Source organism: Schizosaccharomyces octosporus (assembly GCF_000150505.1).
Source record: "Schizosaccharomyces octosporus yFS286 unplaced genomic scaffold supercont6.3, whole genome shotgun sequence".
In the NCBI taxonomy this organism is placed as follows: Eukaryota; Fungi; Ascomycota; class Schizosaccharomycetes; order Schizosaccharomycetales; family Schizosaccharomycetaceae; genus Schizosaccharomyces; species Schizosaccharomyces octosporus.
Window position 1 is genome coordinate 1,908,775 of NW_013185621.1, and position 21,566 is coordinate 1,930,340.

A 21,566-nucleotide genomic window follows, 5' to 3' on the forward strand; every position below is an offset into this window, starting at 1 on the left:
TTCTGAGGCTCATGGATATTCACCAGCAGAATATGGGTAAAGTATAATCATCCAAGCAAAACAAATCAATCAAATTTCCATACCTAATAGAATGTTAGAAATAAATGAAAACTTATTATCAAAATATCAGCGTCTAATGAACATTGTTCAGCAACGAAGAATTCCTAAAACTTATAAAAGATGTCCGCATCTATTTGCCCTACTAGGAAAAACGTTCTCATCATAATCTGGACGCTGTTCAGAATAGCTGCCAACTTACCTTTCTAAAATTGAGTGAGTTACTTGGTCTGGCTAACTGTACAGCTCACAAAACAAGTATTCCTCACTTCTTGAGCTGTAAAGCCACCATGATGTTTGGTTATTGAAAAAAGTGAAAACCGATGACCTTATATAGAAATTTGTGACTGTTCATAGAAGATGAAAAAAACTTTTGCTAAGCTACTACGCTATAATCCGTAAATAAATACACGATAATGTTCTTTTATGTTCTGTTTACATGCTTGGATTGTCCTATTTAGTGAAGATAACAAATAACAAAATCATGATTTAATAATACAATTAAACATCAATCTATTTTTAAATAACACCAGTTTCAAGAGAATTATGTTCCTCATTTCTCTTTTCTGTCCCTGTTTCTGTTTGTGCCTGAGTCTCTGTTTCTGTTTCCGAACTTAAGTCGAGTTCTTGTGCAAGTTCAGGATAGTAGATGAATAGATTATTCCATGTAGAATTCCAAGTTTTTAAGAGCGGGTCCGAACCCGTGTCGTGCACTGTAGGACCACATAGCGCCCCAGCCGAGTGTAAAATCAAATACACATTTTTTATAGACTCCATCACCTCAGCCATTGCTTCCGATCCGTGCATTGCGCTCAGTTTGATTGCAACGTCCATTAATTTTAACCATAGAGGATACAACATATTCGACTGTTTTGATAGAATATCCATGTCTAACAAAAGGGTTTTGCAAATAATACTGAACATTTGAGCTTTTGCTACTCCGAATAGATGATGCTCCGGTTTACCATTCAGTCCAGTAATCATATTCTCCATTGTTGGCAGTAACACCTGGTGGAATAAAGACATGGTGACATTGACATCGTGCGATTTGTCCAATTGTACCATAACCACTCTCTGTAAAGAAGAAAAGGATGATGTTCGTAAAGACCGACTTCGGGATAGACAAAACTTACAAATATGGCTGTACACCAGTTTCCACTTTTGATGCAAAACATTTTTATCGTCAGTAACATCATAATGCTCATCTTCAAATTCTGATGTCGCTTTCAAATACAAATCAAATGCGTCATTCAAGTCCTTTCCATGGCTTTCTAGTGTAGTTTTATCCACAGGCTTTCCCTTTGATAATCCCTTCTTCTGACGAGATAATATGTTAGCTAGTTGCTTTACAATGTTTTGTATAAACATATCAATACACGAAAAGTAACGTTGAAGCTTTGGTAGATCAAGTTGACGAGCCGAAATTCTATGAAAAATTACAAGTAGATCGGAAACGTCCCCTGAATTGACGTGAAGAAGCACATCGAGAAAATCAAAACCAAACGCACTGTATAATAGATATGGATATCTGTTGCTTAGTTCAAGGAACATTGAAATAATAGAACTCTCGATTGGAAGCTCTTTCTTTTTCACCATAGCAAAATATTCGGTAAGTTTCTTCCATTCAATAGAGGATTCTTGAAGCTCCAGGTCTTCATCCATATATAATAACAGTATGTAATAGGAAAAATGATTCATAGATTGCTCATCAACAACGTGTTCTGACTTACTGAGCAAATATGAAAGCACATGTTCTTTTATATTTGAAACATCCGTTTTCTTAGAAACTCCCATAAATAACGAAGTCAACATATCTGCAATGATGAGATTTTGTGTATTAAAGTGAGCATGTGATGACTTTGAAGGTCCAATTATGAAACTGGTATTTTCGTTTTGTATAGATGTATTATCGGGCAATGGGCCATCGCTTATGTCAATGAGTGAATCAACTAATCTCCTTAGTGTTGGACCTTCAACATCAAGCAAATTGTGAAGAAACTCATCAATCTTAGAAGACCTTATACACTCAATCGACGACAATGTCTGACCAATCTCTTCAGATGACGGGGCAGGAGGTTCGTCGTTAGCATAGCTAGACAAATAAGAAGATAAAGCTGAAAGCAGACCACCTTCTTTGTTAAAAGTTGATTTTCCTGAACTTACTGAAGGGTTGGGGAATGGGAAGTGCTCATATTGAAATAGTTTTGCACCCGGAAGAGAATCCTTCGTTAACAAATTGTTGCTACCCAAAGCTAAAATTAAGCTTACGACGGACGGCCAACTGTCATGCATACAATTTTTGAACTTGTTGCAAACCCAAAAAAGCACAATTAGAGCCAATTGGGCTCGGAAATCACGACCAAGACGTACCGAAAGCTCGCTGACCACTAATTGATGATCCTCATGAGTTATGGCAGTATTTATCTGATTTTCAGGTGTTCGTGCTGAAACTATAGCAGTAAAATCTGCTAGACGACGAACAATATAATCTATAATATAGGTTTGATTAAATTGAGCAGCAACGTCAGCTGTTTGTTGTATACCATTCACAACCCGATAAAACACGGTATCCTCGGTAGCCGTTGAAAATACATACATCAAGGCTGCCAATATAGAGTTCCAAACATCTTTAAAAACAATACAATCAAAAACATTTGAATCGGTACGACGGAAAGGGGTAGTATTCTTACAATTTTGAAGTAGCTTTGACCAAATGTAAAAAAAAGATAGTTCCGTGTCGTGTTCTTCAGCGACGATAATCTCAAAGTTCCGAATGGCTTTATAGATATCAGATAGAAACTGACGGTCAAAATCAGCGCCATCATTTACACCTCGCACATTCCGGCAAAAGTCATCTAAAGTCATTCTCGCTTGTGCTTTTATATTTGGGTTATGCTGATCAGTGTTTAGCATAATGATAGAATAAGAAAGAACAAAAGCAGCATCTTTAGATGCCACCACACCCGGATTAGCTTCAACATAATAATGAGCAAAAGCTTCTACTACACGTTCAATTAATTGAGATTCTCCAGGTAAGCGAAAAGATTGAAGCAACATACGTAAAGCTTCATCAATTCGCTTTCCTTTGAAGTCAAATGCAACCATAAAAGCATCCAATATCTCAGTATTCGACGCTTTTGTTAAGTATTCACCTAACACACGTTTACTAAGACGATTTGTAGAATGAAAAAAAGATGCTATAGAGGTTGATTCCGAGGGGTGTTCAATAATAGAATGAGAAGATAAGTATGAAATACCATCATTAGGATTTTCATTAAACAGATTTGCACCCTCAATAATCAAAAATTTTCTTTCCTTGGACTGTAACAAGGATGTTGACGCCTCTGAAGCACGATCATGATCTTTAGGTTCATAAGCAGGGAGGAGACGTTCGTGGAAATTATGAATAAAATTTAAAAGAGCGTCAAGACATAAAGGAGGTACGTTATTAGTGGAGTAGCGCGCAGCGTCAATTAAACAGTTTCTTGTAAGAACACGTACGAGGTCTAGAGCTAAATCAGACATCTGAGGATCGCAATCATAATTGACATATAAATCAACAAGAAATCCGGGTATCCGAGACAGAGAACCAAAGCATTCTACTATGAGCTCCCGAATTTCTGGAGGGCTTCCTTCACTGTCGAGAACAAATCGTTTCCGTTCTGAAAATGAGGTAGGTGTAGCTCGGTCTGCATTGTGATCATTTGCTAAATTTGTAGAAGATATCGCTTTTACTAGAGATGACTCAAGTCCGGAATCTTTTGGTACTTGGGTTGGGATTTGTAGACAAGATATTAAATAAGATATAAAGAGCTCCTGCTGTAATTTCAAATGATGAGGCATAGCTTGAAGTAAAGTAGTCATAACGATTAGGGAGTTAGTTAACACGGGTGTCTGGCTATTTCGAATTAAATGTAGTAAAGATTTACAGAGGGTATCACTAATTAATATGCGCAGAGAAGGAAAGTTACCCATGTGCTCGCCTGCTACTTCAAAAGCGGCATTAATAAATCGAAGAGCCATGCACTTCACCTGGTGAGTAAAGTGGTGATTTTTTGAATCTATGAAAGATATTAAGACACGAAGGACCTCTCGTATAGATTCTATCCCAAAAGGAACTATATCACTTGAATTAGCCTCATTATTGTTGTTCAAGCGGTTGTAATGAAAGTCTTGTTCTTCTATGGGATGCTTAGAAGATTCGTTCCAAAAATTTTCGTCATCTAACCCAGGATCAATGTACTTTAATCGTTCAAAAATGCATTGAATTATGTTAATCATTGATAACTCAGCACTTTGTCGCAACATGGCTGATACTCTCATCTGACAGCACATGCTTAATCCTGTTTCAACAATTTCGCAAATGGAATCATCACTCAGTATACGATTACCAGCACCACGTACCGATTCTTCCATTAATCTTGAAACGCGCAAAAGAACAACTTCATCCTGAGAGGAATCGTAACTTTCAAATCGACATTGTGTAATCGCAAATGAAAGATTTCTCATGGCAACATTTAGGTTCGGGGACTTATCGGTTATGATTCTTAGAGAAAAGAATTTTAAAATGGCTGAGATACATAAGCTTGTTACATTTCCCGTCGTTCTCGGCGACTTGATGGTTCGCAAGAATGGGGACAGCAACCTCAATGAATCAAAGTTACTAAGATCGTGCTGATTTGTAAGGTCCGCCTTTAATTGTGAGAATTCCATCACCAAGGGATATCGAACGGTACTGCTTTTCTCTCCGTTTGTTTTCCAGTGATTCTCTAGTCCATCGGCGAGAAACTCATCATTTAAGGTGGTGACGCCTAAAATTGATGCAACTCCTGAACTTCTCCATCGTGATGTCTTTCGAATAGCTGTTACTATTGTTATGATTTCATTTATCACCAAGGAAGATGGCGAAATTGAACATAACGGTTCTTGGTTTGGAAATGCACGAGGCACATCCATAACCGTTACTATTTTATTTATATGAATCAATTCTTAGTTTGAATCGTTCGGGTTTATTTACTTAAGCTGTTCTCAGCAAAGTAGTTGGTTTATGTGAAAGGGTCTTACCCTTCCCGCGGTTTATTGTCAGTGAGTCAGTATCAAAGTAATATTTGAAAAGAAACGCTACTATTATATGTTTTGTTTACATTCTAAAGCATTAACCAAAGGTTGAACAGGATAAAAATAATTAGTAAACTATAAATAAATAAATAACCTGTCAAAAGTCTAAAGGTAGGTATAAACGATTGGAGTAAGCTTTATTTTCCGATAAAATGGATTGAAACGATATTATCGTAAGCTACATGAAGAAACACATCCAACGGAAAAAACTAAGTATACAAATGAAAAAAAATGGCGGTAACGAACCTACTAAAAAGTAGTAATTATGGATCTAACAGCTTAGAAGATCCATAAAGTCTAAATATCAAGTACAAGGAGAAAGAGATTAAATGAACAAAAATATGCCTGTGCCTTCGAAAAAAGAAAGATTTTATGTGTCAATTTCTCCATTACTAACGAGCGCTTCATAGTCACAATTCGGATGTATAGAGAAAACGCGTTCTTCAAATGGAAGTTTAACCTCACTGTCTGCTTTATTTTGAATTTCCATGACAATAGATTCATGGACCAGACGTGTTAAAACTTTTCGAACAATACCAGCTTCATAGATAATATCTTCTTCGGTATGTAATTCGTCTTCCCGAAGTTCAAGGTAAGACTGAATTAAATCACCAGCAATCATTCCCTCAGTACCATCCTCGGCAGAATGTTCGTGTAAAACCCGAACTATGCCGTTCATAACTGAAACATATTTTTCATACGTAATCTTCAACTTGGGCTTTTCTGGTTTCTGGGTATTAGTAGTTGTTTCTTGTTGATCTACTTGCATCGCGTCGGCTGGTACAGCTTCTCGTTCTTTTGCTTCCGCATCTTCCTCTTCAACTTCAATATCATCACGTTCAACGTGGATGATGGACTGTCGGAGAAGGGAATAGGCCTCGTTTACAAAAGCAGGAGTAATATCATCGACGCAATTTGCACGAGCGATCGCTTCCGAAAGACGAATCATGGATTCCAGTTGACGCACAGTAATCCGATAAGAGTTCTTACCAGCTCCCTGAGCGTCGTCCATACGAAGTTGCTTGTACTTTTTCACGATTTCGGCTCTAGCTTCATTATTTAACTTTGGCTTAAACGTACGGGCATAACGAATGTATCGTTGTAACTGCTCAGTACTGAATTCTGGCTGCATAGCTTCATCTCGTAAACGGTGAACATTAACAATATGTTCAGCCAAATGACGATCGACCGATTCATTGCATTCGTCTAATACAACAAAAAATAAATCAAAACGTGACATAATGGGTGCTGACATATTGATATTATTACGCAAAGTAGTCTTTCTGTTATAACGACCGCCGATAGGATTAGCAGCAGCCAAAATGGAAGTGCGAGCATTCAAGGTAGCTTGAATGCCAGCTTTAGCTATTGAAATTGTTTGTTGTTCCATAGCTTCATGGATAGCAACCTGATCTGAAAGGTCCATTTTATCAAATTCGTCAATAGCGCAGATTCCATTATCTGCCAACATAAGTGCACCGGCCTCAATCGTAAAATCACCAGTTTCTTCATCTTTTACAACAGCAGCAGTAAGACCAGCAGCCGACGAAGCTTTACCAGATGTATAAACAGCACGAGGAAGGAAATTGCATATATATTTCAAAAACTGAGACTTTGAAGTACTTGGATCTCCTACAATGCAAATATTAATGTCACCACGAAGGTTAATCCCTTCAGGTGTTTCTTTATGAACACCTCCCATTAGTTGTAGAAGAATACCTTTCTTAATGATTTCATGCCCGTACACCGAGGGAGCCAAAGAATTCACCAAACGTGAATATATATGATCTGAATGTACCATAGCACGTAAGTCATCAATTTCAGCTTGCGAAAGTGACTGGAGGAACTCATCTTGAACTTCAATGCCCTGGGATCCATCACCACGAACATCTGCAGCATTACGATCATTTGCATCATCCGGCTGGACCATACAAGCAAGGAAAGAAAGTTTGTAAGTTAAATCACGAACACCAAGAGACTTTAATCCTGTTACACCATCACTGCCTGAATCTCTACCAGCTCCAAATCCTCGAGAATCTCGGTAAGCTTCTGGTTTTACACCAGGAATACCCAGTTGTGAAATGTCGGGTACTGCTATTAGTGTACCCGTAAAAGCACACTTATCGCCGGCTTTAGCCCTTTCTACAATGTCACCTCGTATAATTACATCCAACGTCCGTGGCATGGAGCCGGTAGGTATTTCATTACTGTTTTCTTGAATGCGTACTTTTTGCCAGTCTTGGAAAGTGGACTGAGAAATGTTTAGGCGCCACGTACGCTTGTTAGCGCAAAGTTCGTTGGGGCATTGCGTAGGTTCGGTATAACGGAACGCCTGCTCAACATGTGGAACTACGGTATGGCATTCTTCACATATAAAAGTGCCATGGGCCAATTCTGGGCGAACTTCTGAAGTCCTTGTGACAGTTCCTGTAATTGTTGTCAAACGACCGATACGATCAGTACGTAAATCTCGAATAGTAGAGCGGAAAGGAAGGTTATAGAATGCAAGAGCAAACGTTTTGTCGCTTGACCGATTTGCAGTTGACAACGAAGCATTGGCTTGTGATAAAGAGTTTCTATAATATTCTGGTTCGTATTTTTCAACCAGTTGCTGTAATGCACGAGATAAAAATGGGGTGAATCGATAGTATTGCTCCACAACTGCGAGAGCCAAAACATCATTAAAGGTAGTCAAGTGATTATAGTCTACATAGACAGTATGAATTTCATACATGGCAAGTCCATGAATCTGAGAAATATAGTATTTTTCTGACATTGCAGACGAAGATGGCGCGCCCATTTCGTCAACGCGATCCTCACTAAAGCTTTCTAAAAAATCTTGAAATGTTTCTCGAACAGACTCACCAGTCGTATCCACCACTTTGGGAATTGCATCCCCAATGGCTGCGAATGGTTTTCTTTTTACAAGATTATCGTCTTCCACCATCCCAGTAGATTCTGGCTGAGAAGCCATACTTACTGTTGGTCTATCGCCAACTTCAGAGGTTTGAAATCCATGTCTATACGTCGGCGTCGTTGCGTTTGCTCCAGGAGAAGCAAATGAAGACATTTTTAAAGGACAATGCCAAGTTTAAAGGGAAAGGTGTTATTCCCAAGTGGATGGGAGAAGTTGAGTTTTCTACTACCTACCTCTCTATACACTACTTAAGCGACGCGCATTAAATTTCGTCTAAAATATCTTTAAGATGATAATACGGTAAAAGTCATTTATTTCTCCAGAAGGATGTTATTTATATCAAATATAAGCTGTAGACTATTCATGTTTTGTTTTGTTTTGTTCACTTTGGTTGTAAATAGATATCTTCGAAATGTTTTCAGCGACGCATTCTACTCAAGATTTCCAAATTTATTGCACTTGGGTTCTCGAAGAAAACACTTTTCGCACAGCTTTTCCTTGAAATAAAAGAACTCAATAGAAGAAAAAATAAGTTAGAATTTTAAGGATTACCAATTTCCGTTTAAGTATTTTAGTTAAAATTGTTTGTTTACATTAATATTTACCGCGTTGCGCTCAAACACTTTAAAAGCAAGGAAAAAGCCTGTCGCAAGATTAACCTGTCAGAAACGCGATTTCACACGAATTTCAAGTATGGTATGGTAAAACAAGAGTTTCTTAAATAGTTTTATATTATGTATGATTTATGAATACTAACCAACTCTTGTAGGCTGATAGATTGCGCTCACAGGCAAAATTGGAACAACTTCAAGCGCGATTCGTTGGTGTGGGTCATTCATCAACAACCAAATAGTAAGTTTGTTTTGGAGAAAAGTACAGACTATACTGTTCTCGTTTAGTATGATACTTAGTACTAACGCCGTTGGGCTAGTGAATGGATGGTTAATCAACATAGAGATGCGTTGTCATCCATCGTCGGACATCCGCCGCTACTCGCATACATGTCAACTGCATTAGGTGAATCTAGGACGCAAGTTCGTCAGCAAATGCTGGAAAAAATGATTATGCCTTGTGGACCTCCTCCTCCCAACAATTGAATACCGGCTGAATCTGATGGATTAATGTCATATGCTTTCTAAATTTTTTCTTTTTAAATGAATTTTGATGATTTATTAAGCAGGATCCATTAAACTCTATCAACTATTATTGTCAGTTGCTATTGTTACTTTAGTTACTTGGAGCGCTTCACAGCGCACTTCCCAAGAAGTTTATGTTCTGTGCGTTCACTGCTTGTGCGAGATATTTTACTTTATCTATAAACTATTTATAAAAAGAGGGTGCTTTCGGATGTCGTCTACATTTATTTTTTGCTGGTAAATGCTACACGAACTGTTACTCTTTCTTGCTGGTTATGACTCTAGCCTGTTCCTTGTCGACAACGAAATTATAACTTTACATCCCTCTCTTCAAACTCTACATCCAGGGGAACGTCATTTATTACAAGAAATTGGTTATCTGGCTGTTGAGCGTCGAAAAACTGCCAGACTTTTTGACACTTCAATCTCACCCCTAGATAATCGAAATAATGTATTTCATCGTTCGCTCTACATGTTTGTTGAGGATATTATTCGAAAATTTGACGAAAACCTTGTCGATTTGGAACAGAAAATTTTAACTCGAGATTCTTCATTTGTTGGCTCTGAAAAGTTTGTTTCTCTGACTCAAGTTGAAGCCCATCTAAATCCATGGAAGTATACCTTTCCGGATTTGCTTATGATCACTACAACCGCGCTTCAATATCGGACGGCATATTCTATCTTTCATTCCCTGACACTGCTCTATATACGGTCATCTCGTTTGGATTTTAAGCAACTTATTTTAGAGGTTGAAATTCGCTTACAAAAAGTATGGCTTAATCACTTTCTTGAATATTTGGTTACTGATTTTCGAGATGATTACGGATACCTTTCTGTTTCGCCAGATGTTTACGAGGGCAGTGGACATGTCCTGGTTCCTTTTATGGATTTAGCATCAGCGAAGGATGCCCTTTTTACCAGAATTTGTATGTTGAAGGCAAAGTCTATGCTTATTGATGTTTATGCGAAGCTTATCAAAGAGTTTTATGGCGAAACTAAGTCTCTTGAGTTTCCGATTTCACAATCTTCGGTAAAGCAGACAGTGGGAAGATTGTATGCTCTTGCCTCTAGAGATATCGTTTTCAAGATGGCGTCTGCTCGTCGACTTGTGGATTTGACAATGATGCTCGAAATGGTGATGTTACATGAAGATACAAACGTTTTAACGACTATTTTAAAAAGACTTATCGAGTTTGACGTTAATCCTTCACAGCAAATCATTGAAAATCCGGAAAAGTACTTTTCGATGGTTTTGAGGAACACAGTTTCAGACTTGGATTTGGATTCCATGTATGGAGACTGCATTTCTTCTCTTCATTTGGCAAAGTCTTTGGAACCATTAAGCCCAAATATAAGCTTTAAGGGAATTCCAATTTATCTCGCTATTTCCTTACAATGGCCTTATAACATGTTTATTGATAGTACTATTCAAAGAGATTATTCTAGGTTATGGAGTTTTTTGGGTGCATTGCAGGTTAATATTATCGATATCAAATCCTTTAGTTACGAAAGGAAATCATCTGTCTATGGTAACGGCAGGTATCCTTGGAAAAGTTTATGGCTTACATTATGGTTTCTATCATGTCTTCAGTATTATTTTTACGATGGTATTATACGACCCTCATATAAGGTCCTTCGCGAAAAACTTATTGAACTAGGGGAAAGTGGAAATTTTGAAATGCAAGTCTACGCAAGTCTTCATCTCGATGCTTTTAATTATATTTCAAAAATGATATTTATTAGGGACAAACAATTCTTAACTATATTGACTTCCATTTATAATGAGGTTTCTAATGTTCATTATGAAGAAGTTTCTGACGAAAATTGTTCATTAGTCGTTCTGCTTGGTCAGTGTATTCAACATATCAGGGGAAAAGAAAACGATCCATCACTTGATAGTAGTCCAATTAGTGCGCTCTTGCTACAACTAGGTGTTTAGATTAAGAGTATCAATCGTTATGTCTCATATCAATCCAATTTTTTTTTTTTTTTCTTTCTTTTTTTGTTTTACAAGATCACTATAAATTTCATTATATTATAGGGGAGTTTTCGTGTGATAGTAGATTCGAGTTCAACAATATCAAAATAGCTATTAGTTATTTGGTTTGTTTTATCGGAGCAATTCTTTTCGTTAGATATTCTCATTCTCGTAGTGTCATCAGAAGGATCAATAACGCTCTATATGTCATCGTCCATTTGACCCGTTACCTCTTCATTTTCAGACTCTGTTTCAATGGAAGACATGCTATCATTGTCTGACGAGTCATCCAAAGAAGCATCTGCATGGTCTTTGCTAGCATATCTTTGAATGTAATCTTTCACTTTGGCAGTATAAGTTTGTGGTTCGCGAAGTAGTAATGCGGCAGCTTCTCCATTCAAAGGATCAGAAGCATTGGGATAGCGTAGTAGTTGAGGCAAGAACACTTCGAAAATGTTAATCATATCAAACATAGGGGACCAAGTTTGATTAATTACATCTAAGCAAACACTCCCACTAAGCTCGTCAATGTTTGGATGGAATATTCGATTCACAAACCCAATACTGGGAGATCTCCAAGGATACTCGCTTGGTAACTCTACATGGATCTTCCAAACTCCCTCAGCATATGGAGTTTCGTTAGGACCATGAAAACGAACATAAAATTCTTGCATATTATCGTTTACAAGAGTAACCTCATAGTCACTCATTAGCAATTTCATAACATCAGTCTCAATTCTTCTTCTAGGGCTTGACATCTTTGCCAATGTTAAAAAAACGGAGGAATTGAATAAGTTAGAAGAAAAAGAAAAAACACCTAAGCGTGTATGTTCAAAAGATAGATTTAAATGTAAGTAGATAGGAGTCAACGAACGAATGCGTTTTTTTTAAAAAAAAAAAAAACTCTCAAAAAACTGCAATTCGTAAAAAAACAGAAAATATGCCGAAAAAAGGAGCTTTTTCTTTCCAAGAGAGGTTCAACAGAATTTGGAGTGTGTAGCTTAGGTGTCGTGGCGTGTGCCGTAGCCAGGTATTAACAAACTAAGCATTGCGCTTAGTTTTTTATTCAATGAAATGAGAGAATATTTTTATAAATAAATTACTTTAGATACAAGTTTCATTTTCAAAATAAGGCTTCTTTAGCGTAAAACTGTTTATATCCTTCCAGATTAAGCCTACCGTTCCAGTAAGAAGTAAGTTGCGTTTTCAATGTTGTCCGTAAATTTCTAGCAAAATAATGTTACAAGTAATTGGAGATGAAAGGAAATATTCAATCCAATGATTTTCCATGCAAATACTCATAAGAAGGAATGTCCTATATTGTGACGACTGGAGAAGCAAATTACTTAGCCTTATGAAAGGTATTTGAAGAAAATTTAAAGTAAAAAGAGATGCTTAAATACGTTTATGATGACTATAACTGTGCTTTCGGTTTGAGTACTTCACATAACAAGGTATCCATCTTACTAGCAACCATGGCAATACCCATTCGGATCCAACGACTAAGTTAGTTATTCCATGACACATCTAGCATCTCTTTATTCAAAAGTAGAAAGAAAATAACAGTTAGGGAAGCCCATATTTTAACAGTTCTACGCACTGTTGCTCCAGAATTGACAACCATCATATTAAAGAGGATATGTTACCTTGGATACTTATACGCGTAGTTATACATACTGGGAGCCAGATCATCAACAGGATGTCTTGCATAAGTGTTCACGTCTAATTGTTTCTTTAAAGGATTTTATTGTTGGATAGTAACTTGCTTTACAATCTGCATTTCCTTAAACCGATATCGAGCAGTTATAAACTACACGATGCCAGTCGTCAAATACTACAAAAATGAAAATACAACGATACTTACAGTTCATGCCATGATCTAATATTTCAGTCCTCATTCAACTTTTACTATCAAAAAATTGGGAGAAGTTTGCTTCAATATGTATTCTCTGCATGACGATTGCAACAGTAGGTCGTGTGGTTTAGATGGTTATAATTTCTGCTTAACATAAAGGTTCGCAGACGGTCCCAAGTTCGAGTCTTGGCACGATCAATTGTTTTTATTTTATTTGCCCGTAGACACTTCTATGTGAACGAAGCTTGTTTCCGCCGTTTTGTAACTAAATAAGTTAATATGTAGCGTCTTTTACTTGATGCAAAATGAACTCTTATAATTGATGGTAAAGCCGGTTAAGTCGACAACAATTAATGTAGTACGTGAGAAAAAAGATAATTTGCAATCTTGATGAGATACTATTCTAAAAGGAACATACTTATATACATATCAAAATTGCTTGTTTGATTCTTGACAGCGATCACAATATCTTTTTTCCTAACAAACACAGAATTTGCGTTTCAATGAGAGTAATAAAAAAAGAAACCATTTCCTTCGTTTCCAGTGATTTTGTCTATTGAAATACGTAACTGATTTCCACTTAGCATTTGGGAATATTAACTATAATCCATAATAAGACTTTTGCTTTTGCTTAATAAAAGGCTATGAAGAATCAATTTGTAGATGGAAGGATGGGAGATCGAATAGAATACAAACGGAAACCCCCAATGATAATGATATAACATGATTTGAATCTTAAACCTTCAAAAGTATTTGAGAAAAGAAAAATAGCATAAACCTATGAAACAAGACCATCATATAAATTTTTTTCTAACTAACACGAAAAGACAACTTACGGTGTTTCGTTAACCAAGGATCCCGATTTCTCTTGACTAAGGGTATGGTTGAGCACCAAACGAACTCCTTTTGCCGTCTCTGTACATTTCTCCAGCAATTCCTTAAGCCGTTCAGGAGTGCATTTCCCCTTCTCCCAAATCTGAGTTACGTGCCCAAGAGCAGCCATGTGGCCGACTACTAAAGAACCGTACGGACGTGGTCTACCACACTCGTCCATATAGTCTGGATCCACCCAATATTCTGGTCCTTGGATTTTATATAATAGACTCACACCTGTAACCAAATCAATGCATTCTATATTGGCGTCAGCGATAGCGGCAGAAGCACAAGTAATGGCAGCCGCCAATGTTGCCATTGTTCCATCGCTCTCAAGAATCTGTACATAAACATCAATAGAACTTTTTGGATACAAGTGTAATAGGATACTAGGAGAAAGAGCTGTTTCAAGTAAGAAACCATAGTCCTTTTCTTCAGCACTCTGTACGTGTCCCTTCCTCTCAAGCATCGAAAAAGGACTAAATTTAACTTCGCAATTCAACTTAGCTATATTTTGGAAAGAAAAAGTTTTGTTTGGTCTAGGACCATAAACACCGCATCCAATTTTGATTTTACCAGACTCATAATAAGCGCTTCCCATGGCCTTGGTGGCCCATCCTAGCTTCAGATCTAGTCATATTAGCTTTATCTTCCTTTAATAAACAGTTCAACTTACATATTTTTCGGCAAGTATCCGCATTGCGATCTCTCGTAAAAGCAGGTTGTTCAGGCACTTCAAATGTTGGAGGTACTGAAACCAGAGGACCGCCTACTCTCTTACGGTCTGTCATGACTTCTTCTATATTTGGTCAAAAAAATGACAAGCCAATTTGTCAATCTTTTGCGGCGAGACCGTCGAAAGCTCAACTTTCTTCATGTTTGAACGTCTCACTTAACAGACGTAGTACTGCTGACGCTATGTTTAAATAGTGATGTCTAGCTATATACACTATAGTAATTACTGATAGTCATCAAAGACTCTTAAGCTACTAGCAATAGAGAGCAAAATGAACGTATATGAAGAAACTTAGTTCTGAAAATCAAAGAAAAAAGAGGCAAATTACTCTTATCTTACTGCTAAAAAGGTGCTAATCAAGCCTTCGTAAGCTAGCTTCAAATTTATTTCATGATTTCTAAGCACTTTGTATTCACTGCGGTAGACTTCACTATTTCCCATATATATATTGAGGTCATCGAACTTTCTACCACGCCAACACCACAATATCCATCATGAGCGTACGTGAAACGAATTATATTGAAAGAATGGCAGTTGAATTGAATACTAACATGTTGTAGAGTAAAATGAATATAGATCAAACGGGGTCAGGCACCATTGATGAGGGATTATACTCCCGACAACTATATGTTTTGGGTCACGAGGCCATGAAGCAAATGAGTCAATCAGATGTTTTAATTATCGGATGCAAAGGTCTCGGTGTTGAAATTGCTAAAAATGTTTGCCTTGCTGGTGTCAAGAGTGTTACGTTATACGATCCTCAACCAACTCATATCGAGGATTTGTCTTCACAGTACTTTTTGACCGAAGACGACCTGGGCGTTGCACGTGCTGAAGTCAGTGTACCAAAATTGGCTGAACTTAATCAATATGTTCCCGTTTCTTCGACTCCACAATTGTCAATTCAAGATTTAAAAAAATATAAGTGTGTTGTTGTCACTGAGACTTCTCTCAGCAAACAATTGGAAATTAATGACTTTACTCATGAAAACGGAATTGCCTTTATCTCCGCAGATAGTCGCGGTTTATTTGGTTCTGTGTTTTGCGATTTCGGACCCGAATTTATTTGCACTGATGTTGATGGAAACGAACCCTTGACTGGAATGATTGCTAATATTACCGACGATGGCACTGTTACGATGCTTGAAGAAACTCGCCACGGCTTAGAAGATGGTGACTATGTGAAGTTTGCTGAAGTTAAGGGTGTGCCTGCTTTGAACAACGGCCAGCCTCACAAGGTAGAAGTTAAGGGTCCTTATACCTTTTCTATAGGATCTATAGACGTTCTTGGTGGTTCCGCTGCCACTGGTGGCATTTTTACTCAAGTCAAAATGCCTCAAAAGCTCGCCTTCAAATCCCTTCGTGAGTCTTTAAAGGAGCCTGACTATGTATTTCCTGATTTTGGAAAGATGTTGCGTCCTCCTCAATATCATGTAGCCTTCCAAGCGCTTTCTGCTTTTGCTGATACACATAACGGCGCCTTACCTCGTCCCAGAAACGATGCTGATGCTGGCGAATTCCTTCAACTTGCGAAGAAGATCGGTACTTCTTTTGATTCTCAGTTGGAGTTGGACGAAAAACTTCTTAAAGAGGTTTCTTATCAAGCTAAAGGTGACCTTGTTTCCATGTGTGCTTTCCTTGGTGGTATCGTTGCTCAAGAAGTTTTGAAGTCTACCACTAGCAAATTCTTCCCCTTTAAGCAATTTTTCTACTTCGATTCCCTCGAGAGTCTTCCAACCTCTGTGGAACTTAGCGAAGAATCCTGCAAGCCTCGAGGCACTCGTTACGATGGCCAAATTGCAGTTTTTGGTGCCGAGTTCCAACAAAGACTGAGCTCCTTAAACCAATTTTTAGTTGGTGCTGGTGCCATCGGTTGTGAGATGTTGAAGAACTGGTCTATGATGGGTGTTGCCACGGGAGAACATGGTCATATTCATGTTACCGATATGGATTCGATTGAAAAATCCAACTTGAACCGTCAATTCCTATTCAGACCCCGTGACGTGGGTAAATTGAAGGCTGAATCTGCCGCTAATGCTGTAGCCATCATGAATCCTTCACTAACTGGAAAAATTACCTCTTATCAAGAACGCGTTGGACCCGAGAGTGAAGGCATTTTCGGAGACGAGTTCTTTGGTAACCTTTCTATGGTGACTAATGCTTTGGATAATGTTGAAGCTCGTTTGTACGTCGATCGCCGCTGTGTTTTCTTTGAAAAACCATTGTTAGAGTCTGGTACTTTAGGTACAAAGGGTAACACTCAGGTGGTTGTTCCTCACCTTACCGAATCGTATGGATCATCCCAAGACCCTCCTGAGAAATCTTTCCCTATCTGCACTCTTAAAAACTTCCCTAACCGTATTGAGCATACAATTGCTTGGGCACGTGATTTGTTCGAGGGATTATTTAAGCAACCTGTTGACAACGTAAACTTGTATCTCAGCTCGCCCAACTTCTTGGAAACAACTTTGAAAACCAGCAGTAATCCTCGTGAAGTGTTAGAGAATATTCGTGATTATCTTGTCACTGATAAGCCTCTTTCTTTTGAGGAATGTATTATTTGGGCTCGTAATCAATTCGAAAAGTTTTTTAACCATAATATTCAACAATTACTTTTCAACTTTCCCAAGGATTCTGTTACCTCCAATGGTCAACCTTTCTGGAGCGGTCCCAAGCGCGCTCCTTCTCCTTTAACATTCGATATCAACAATCGTGCTCACTTTGATTTCATCGTTGCTGCTGCCAGTATCTATGCTTTCAATTATGGTTTGAAGGAGGAAACTGATCCTGCTCTTTACGAACGGGTTCTTTCCAGCTTTAAGCCTGCTGAATATACTCCCAAGAGTGGTGTCAAGATTCAAGTCAATGACTCTGACGAAGCACCAGAAGCAGCTGCTAACTCTGACAAGCAAGAGCTTAAATCTATTGCTGATAGCTTACCTCCTCCATCTTCTTTGGCCGGCTTTAGATTGACACCTGCAGACTTTGAAAAGGATGATGACACCAACCATCACATTGACTTCATTACAGCTGCTTCTAACCTTCGAGCTCTGAATTATGAGATTACGACCGCCGATCGTTTTAAGACCAAATTCGTCGCTGGCAAGATTGTGCCTGCTATGTGTACTTCTACCGCAGTTGTTTCTGGTTTGGTTTGCTTAGAATTAGTCAAGTTGGTAGATGGCAAGAAGAAATTGGAAGACTATAAAAACGGATTCTTTAACCTTGCTATTGGGCTTTTCACATTCTCAGACCCTATTGGATCTCCCAAGATGAAGTTCAACGAAAAGGAGGTTGACAAAATTTGGGACCGGTTTACTCTTCCCAACTTCACCTTGCAAAATCTTATAGACCACTTTTCCGAAAAGGAGGGCTTGGAAGTCACTATGCTTTCTTCTGGTGTTTCTTTGCTTTACGCTAATTTTCAACCACCCAAGAAACTTGCAGAACGTCTACCCCTCAAGATTTCTGATTTGGTTGAACAAATATCGAAGAAGAAGTTGGAGCCTTTCAGAAAGCATTTGATCCTTGAAGTTTGTTGCGACGACAAAGATGGTGAAGATGTTGAAGTTCCTTTCATTACAGTCAAAGTTTAAAGAGAAAAAGTATTAATGATTTTTAATGGTTTAAGATTGTCTGCGCAATATGGATTTAATGGCTTGGTCTTTTCATAGATTCGATATAGCTAAAAAATCTTTGTGTTTGTATCTATTTATCTTGTTAAACTAAATGAGCATATATTTTCTCATTGATTGTGTATATGTAGTATCAGTGCTTAATGAAAAGACTGACGAGTTATGCAAATCTGCATTAGCTCGTATGATCATTAAGCCTTCACGAAATCGTCGTCACTGTGCCTGTAGCATAAGCAAACAAGTTACGGCTCACCTTTTTGTCATATGTAATTAATGGCTTATTACTAGTAAGTACTAACAAATTTGCAAATGATCAGGCATAAGGACTTTTGAAATTGAACCTCTTGAACCTTAACGGTATACCAATATTCCTGATTGTATTCTGTTTCTATTTAATTACAGTATGAAAAGTGTTTATTTTCTTAACAATTGCCGCTTATGCGACATAAAAAGTACTATCCTACGGGCGGTAACAGAAGGCGATTTAAAAAATATTTTAACAAAATATATCATACTAAGGGAAGTCCTCAATATGAAGCTATTAGCGGAACGAAAGCCTTCATCCATTTGTTCATTAACATGTCTACAGCATCGAAAACCTGTATTTTGGGTGCCTCTGCGTTCAGTATTTTTATGGTGTATTTCGTCCATAGCAATCAGATCGCAGAAAAGCAGGTAAACTTACACCTTATAAGTGAATCGTGACTAATTCCATTTTAGAGAATGTCAGCAGGTGTAGAGAAAGATCAGGAGCGAAAACAGATCAAGCAAAGCAGGTTTGATGATCTAAATAAACAAAGAGCATTGTACGATTTCTACGAGAAGGATCAACCAATTACGAAAAATTCAAACGACTCATCGTGAAATTTAAATCATCACGAACTTATTTGAGAAACAGCTTCTCAAACAATACAAAAACAAAAACACGCGTTTATAAATAGCACAAACAAAAGAAAACAGTTATTTTTGAAAATACATTCTTTTAGTGAATCATTTTCCGAGCCAGATCAACAAGGATGCTAAGGTCGATAGTATGCGTTACGGACTTCCACAAAACGGTTTTTAAGCAATATAGCGTGAAGGCGTTAAATCCATTGTTTTCATCACTACGGACTTTATAAAAAAAAACATAATCTTAATAAATCATCTCAGATCTTTTAAAGTTCATTCGTTTAGTCGATTAATTCTTTATCGGGAGAAAGAAAGTGTTGTGTGCTTGACAGTCGTAAAGACTGTAATTTGGAATTTTAAATGAGATGAGTTCATCTACGAACAAAGTTGGTTCCACTGGTTTGGTAGCACCTCGAAGATATTCTACTATGACTAGTTTGAGGAACGTAACACCTCAGATGAAAGGAAGTTATCCCCAAAACCCTTCGTTGATTCGAAACTTTTCGAACCCTTCAACTCCAATGTATCGAAGCAATAGCACGCAACTAAGTGTTGCAGAATCTTCAGCACTTGAACTTGGAGTGTCAGAGGGAACTGCTTCACCTCCAGGAACGTTAGATAGATATCCTCGTCCGTCGATTTTGAACCTTCAAGATGCAAGCAGTTACCGTACTGAATCTTTTGATAGTGCAGCTTCATCGTTCTCAAAAACCGATAGAATTCCTTCTTCTGGCACTGGTAAATTACCATTGTTGGGCAATGATATTATAACAAGTATTCGTATACGTCCGGTTGAAACACAAAATAACAACCTCTGGTCACATGGAACTGTTTTAAACGATCCTTACGAGCGGGAGTACATTCACCAAGATACAAGCTCTAACTCATCTTCTCTTCAACAGGAATACATGTTTAATCATGTCTTCGGTGTGGAATCCGATAATCTTAGTATATACAGGAAATCTGTCGCTTCCGTTGTCCGTAACGTCTTTTCTGGATATAACGGCATTGTATTTGCTTATGGTATGACAGGAACAGGTAAAACTTATTCGATGCAAGGAACAGACGAGGAGCCGGGAATTATTCCTTTGGGTATGCGTGACCTATTTAACATGGTAGAGTCAAATGCAGACTCTGACACGTTTCAAATTCGAATTTCCTATCTTGAAATTTATAATGAACGGATTCGAGATTTAATCAGCGATTCGCACGAGGAGCCAAAGGTTCGTGAGGGTGCTAATGGTGAAGTTATTGTCTCACCAATGACCCGTGTATTAGTAACTAGCCCGGAAGAAGTAAGCCAAGTTATCGAGCAGTGCAATGCTATTAGAAAAACAGCCGCTACCGATTACAATACTTATAGTTCTCGATCTCATGCGATATTACAAGTCTTTCTTATTCGAAACTCAGAATCAACTCACACTACAAGGACGTCTACGCTCAGTCTTGTTGACTTAGCAGGAAGTGAACGAGCTTCTACTGATCATGAACGAAGAAAGGAAGGTGCATTCATCAACAAATCGTTGCTTACATTAGGAACCGTCATTTCTCGATTATCCACTTCTTTGAATGGGGGTGCCTCTTCAAACAATAGTCATATACCGTACCGTGAATCCAAACTTACTCGTTTGCTTCAACAATCCTTGTCTGGTCAATCCCAGATATCCTTGTTAGCAACTATCAGTATCGAGCCCCGTCATGCGGTTGAAACCACGAATACCCTAAAATTTGCTATGAGAACTCAGAATTTACCTACTGAAATTCGACAAGCCGAAGCATCTACCAACTATCAAGCCGAAGTAAGTTCCTTACGCGCTGCACTAGCTAAAAGCAACCAAGAACTTGAACTTTGTACCAACGTAATTAAACAACTTAAATCTGATTTGGAAGAAAGAGATGCTTATATTTCATGGCTTGAAGCTGAGAAATCGCATGAAAGCGCTATTAGTCGTGCTCGGTTGCGCATGGAAGAATTACTTTCCGATCGAAATATGGAGATTGCTGATTTGAAAGAAGAACTAAGCGACAAGGAAAAAATCATTTATGCACTGAGATCTTCACAGCAACGACGTGAGCTTGCGGAGTTAAATCAATCCAAAATCCGTTTTCCGAAATTTCGAGAGTTACCAAAAGGCTATGTACTCGAAGGAACTGGAAAGGAAAATATGAATTTTTTTGAGAAAAACGACCAAACAACCAGATACGTTTCTGATCAGGCTGAAATGGATGCACCTGATGTGGAAACAATGTCTTTGGAAGCAATCAATCCGCAAACTACAGCCATTTAATGATTTGCTTTTTTAAAATTATTTATCATTTATTAAAAAATTTATATTTGGATTGCTGAAGTTCCTATCGTCCTTCATTTTG

The 21,566-nt window shown here is 37.9% G+C and overlaps 9 protein-coding genes and 1 non-coding gene across 10 annotated transcripts; 6 read left to right on the forward strand and 4 right to left on the reverse strand.

Annotated features, from left to right (window-relative positions):
• Window positions 1-488: 488 nt before the first annotated feature.
• On the reverse strand, window positions 489-5,143 carry SOCG_01396 (guanyl-nucleotide exchange factor). Its single transcript, XM_013164351.1, has one exon. The coding sequence runs from the start codon at window positions 5,011-5,013 to the stop codon at window positions 577-579; it is 4,437 nt and encodes a 1,478-aa protein (XP_013019805.1). The 5' UTR covers window positions 5,014-5,143; the 3' UTR covers window positions 489-576.
• An 80-nt stretch (window positions 5,144-5,223) lies between these two features.
• Window positions 5,224-8,352, reverse strand: SOCG_01397 (MCM complex subunit Mcm6). Its single transcript, XM_013164352.1, has one exon. It carries the CDS (start codon window positions 8,243-8,245, stop codon window positions 5,546-5,548), a length of 2,700 nt encoding a protein of 899 aa, XP_013019806.1. The 5' UTR covers window positions 8,246-8,352; the 3' UTR covers window positions 5,224-5,545.
• A 433-nt stretch (window positions 8,353-8,785) lies between these two features.
• SOCG_01398 (splicing factor 3B) lies at window positions 8,786-9,189 on the forward strand (the record flags this gene model as incomplete). The annotated part of the gene is made up of 3 exons (XM_013164353.1): window positions 8,786-8,788; window positions 8,862-8,944; window positions 9,024-9,189. The coding sequence occupies 3 exons, from the start codon at window positions 8,786-8,788 to the stop codon at window positions 9,187-9,189; spliced, it is 252 nt and encodes an 83-aa protein (XP_013019807.1).
• A 280-nt stretch (window positions 9,190-9,469) lies between these two features.
• SOCG_01399 (gamma tubulin complex subunit Gfh1) lies at window positions 9,470-11,167 on the forward strand (the record flags this gene model as incomplete). Its single annotated transcript, XM_013164354.1, has 1 exon — window positions 9,470-11,167. One exon carries the CDS (start codon window positions 9,470-9,472, stop codon window positions 11,165-11,167), a length of 1,698 nt encoding a protein of 565 aa, XP_013019808.1.
• On the reverse strand, window positions 10,861-12,866 carry SOCG_01400 (ubiquitin conjugating enzyme Ubc8). Its single transcript, XM_013164355.1, has one exon. The coding sequence runs from the start codon at window positions 11,962-11,964 to the stop codon at window positions 11,407-11,409; it is 558 nt and encodes a 185-aa protein (XP_013019809.1). The 5' UTR covers window positions 11,965-12,866; the 3' UTR covers window positions 10,861-11,406.
• Window positions 12,867-13,177: 311 nt separating this feature from the next.
• On the forward strand, window positions 13,178-13,259 carry SOCG_16404. The gene has a single exon. It is a non-coding gene; the product is annotated as a tRNA-Val (tRNA).
• A 597-nt stretch (window positions 13,260-13,856) lies between these two features.
• Window positions 13,857-15,020, reverse strand: SOCG_01401 (exosomal 3'-5' exoribonuclease). The gene is made up of 2 exons (XM_013164356.1): window positions 14,611-15,020; window positions 13,857-14,564 (listed from the first exon to the last, which is right to left on the reverse strand). The coding sequence occupies exons 1-2, from the start codon at window positions 14,723-14,725 to the stop codon at window positions 13,894-13,896; spliced, it is 786 nt and encodes a 261-aa protein (XP_013019810.1). The 5' UTR covers window positions 14,726-15,020; the 3' UTR covers window positions 13,857-13,893.
• Window positions 15,021-15,141: 121 nt separating this feature from the next.
• SOCG_01402 (ubiquitin activating enzyme E1) lies at window positions 15,142-18,443 on the forward strand. Its single transcript, XM_013164357.1, has 2 exons — window positions 15,142-15,170; window positions 15,231-18,443. The coding sequence occupies exons 1-2, from the start codon at window positions 15,165-15,167 to the stop codon at window positions 18,264-18,266; spliced, it is 3,042 nt and encodes a 1,013-aa protein (XP_013019811.1). The 5' UTR covers window positions 15,142-15,164; the 3' UTR covers window positions 18,267-18,443.
• A 441-nt stretch (window positions 18,444-18,884) lies between these two features.
• On the forward strand, window positions 18,885-19,169 carry SOCG_01403 (Pet117 cytochrome c oxidase assembly protein; the record flags this gene model as incomplete). Its single annotated transcript, XM_013164358.1, has 2 exons — window positions 18,885-18,980; window positions 19,026-19,169. The coding sequence occupies 2 exons, from the start codon at window positions 18,885-18,887 to the stop codon at window positions 19,167-19,169; spliced, it is 240 nt and encodes a 79-aa protein (XP_013019812.1).
• Window positions 19,170-19,561: 392 nt separating this feature from the next.
• Window positions 19,562-21,484, forward strand: SOCG_01404 (kinesin-like protein Tea2; the record flags this gene model as incomplete). Its single annotated transcript, XM_013164359.1, has 1 exon — window positions 19,562-21,484. The coding sequence occupies one exon, from the start codon at window positions 19,562-19,564 to the stop codon at window positions 21,482-21,484; it is 1,923 nt and encodes a 640-aa protein (XP_013019813.1).
• Between the last annotated feature and the right edge of the window lie 82 nt (window positions 21,485-21,566).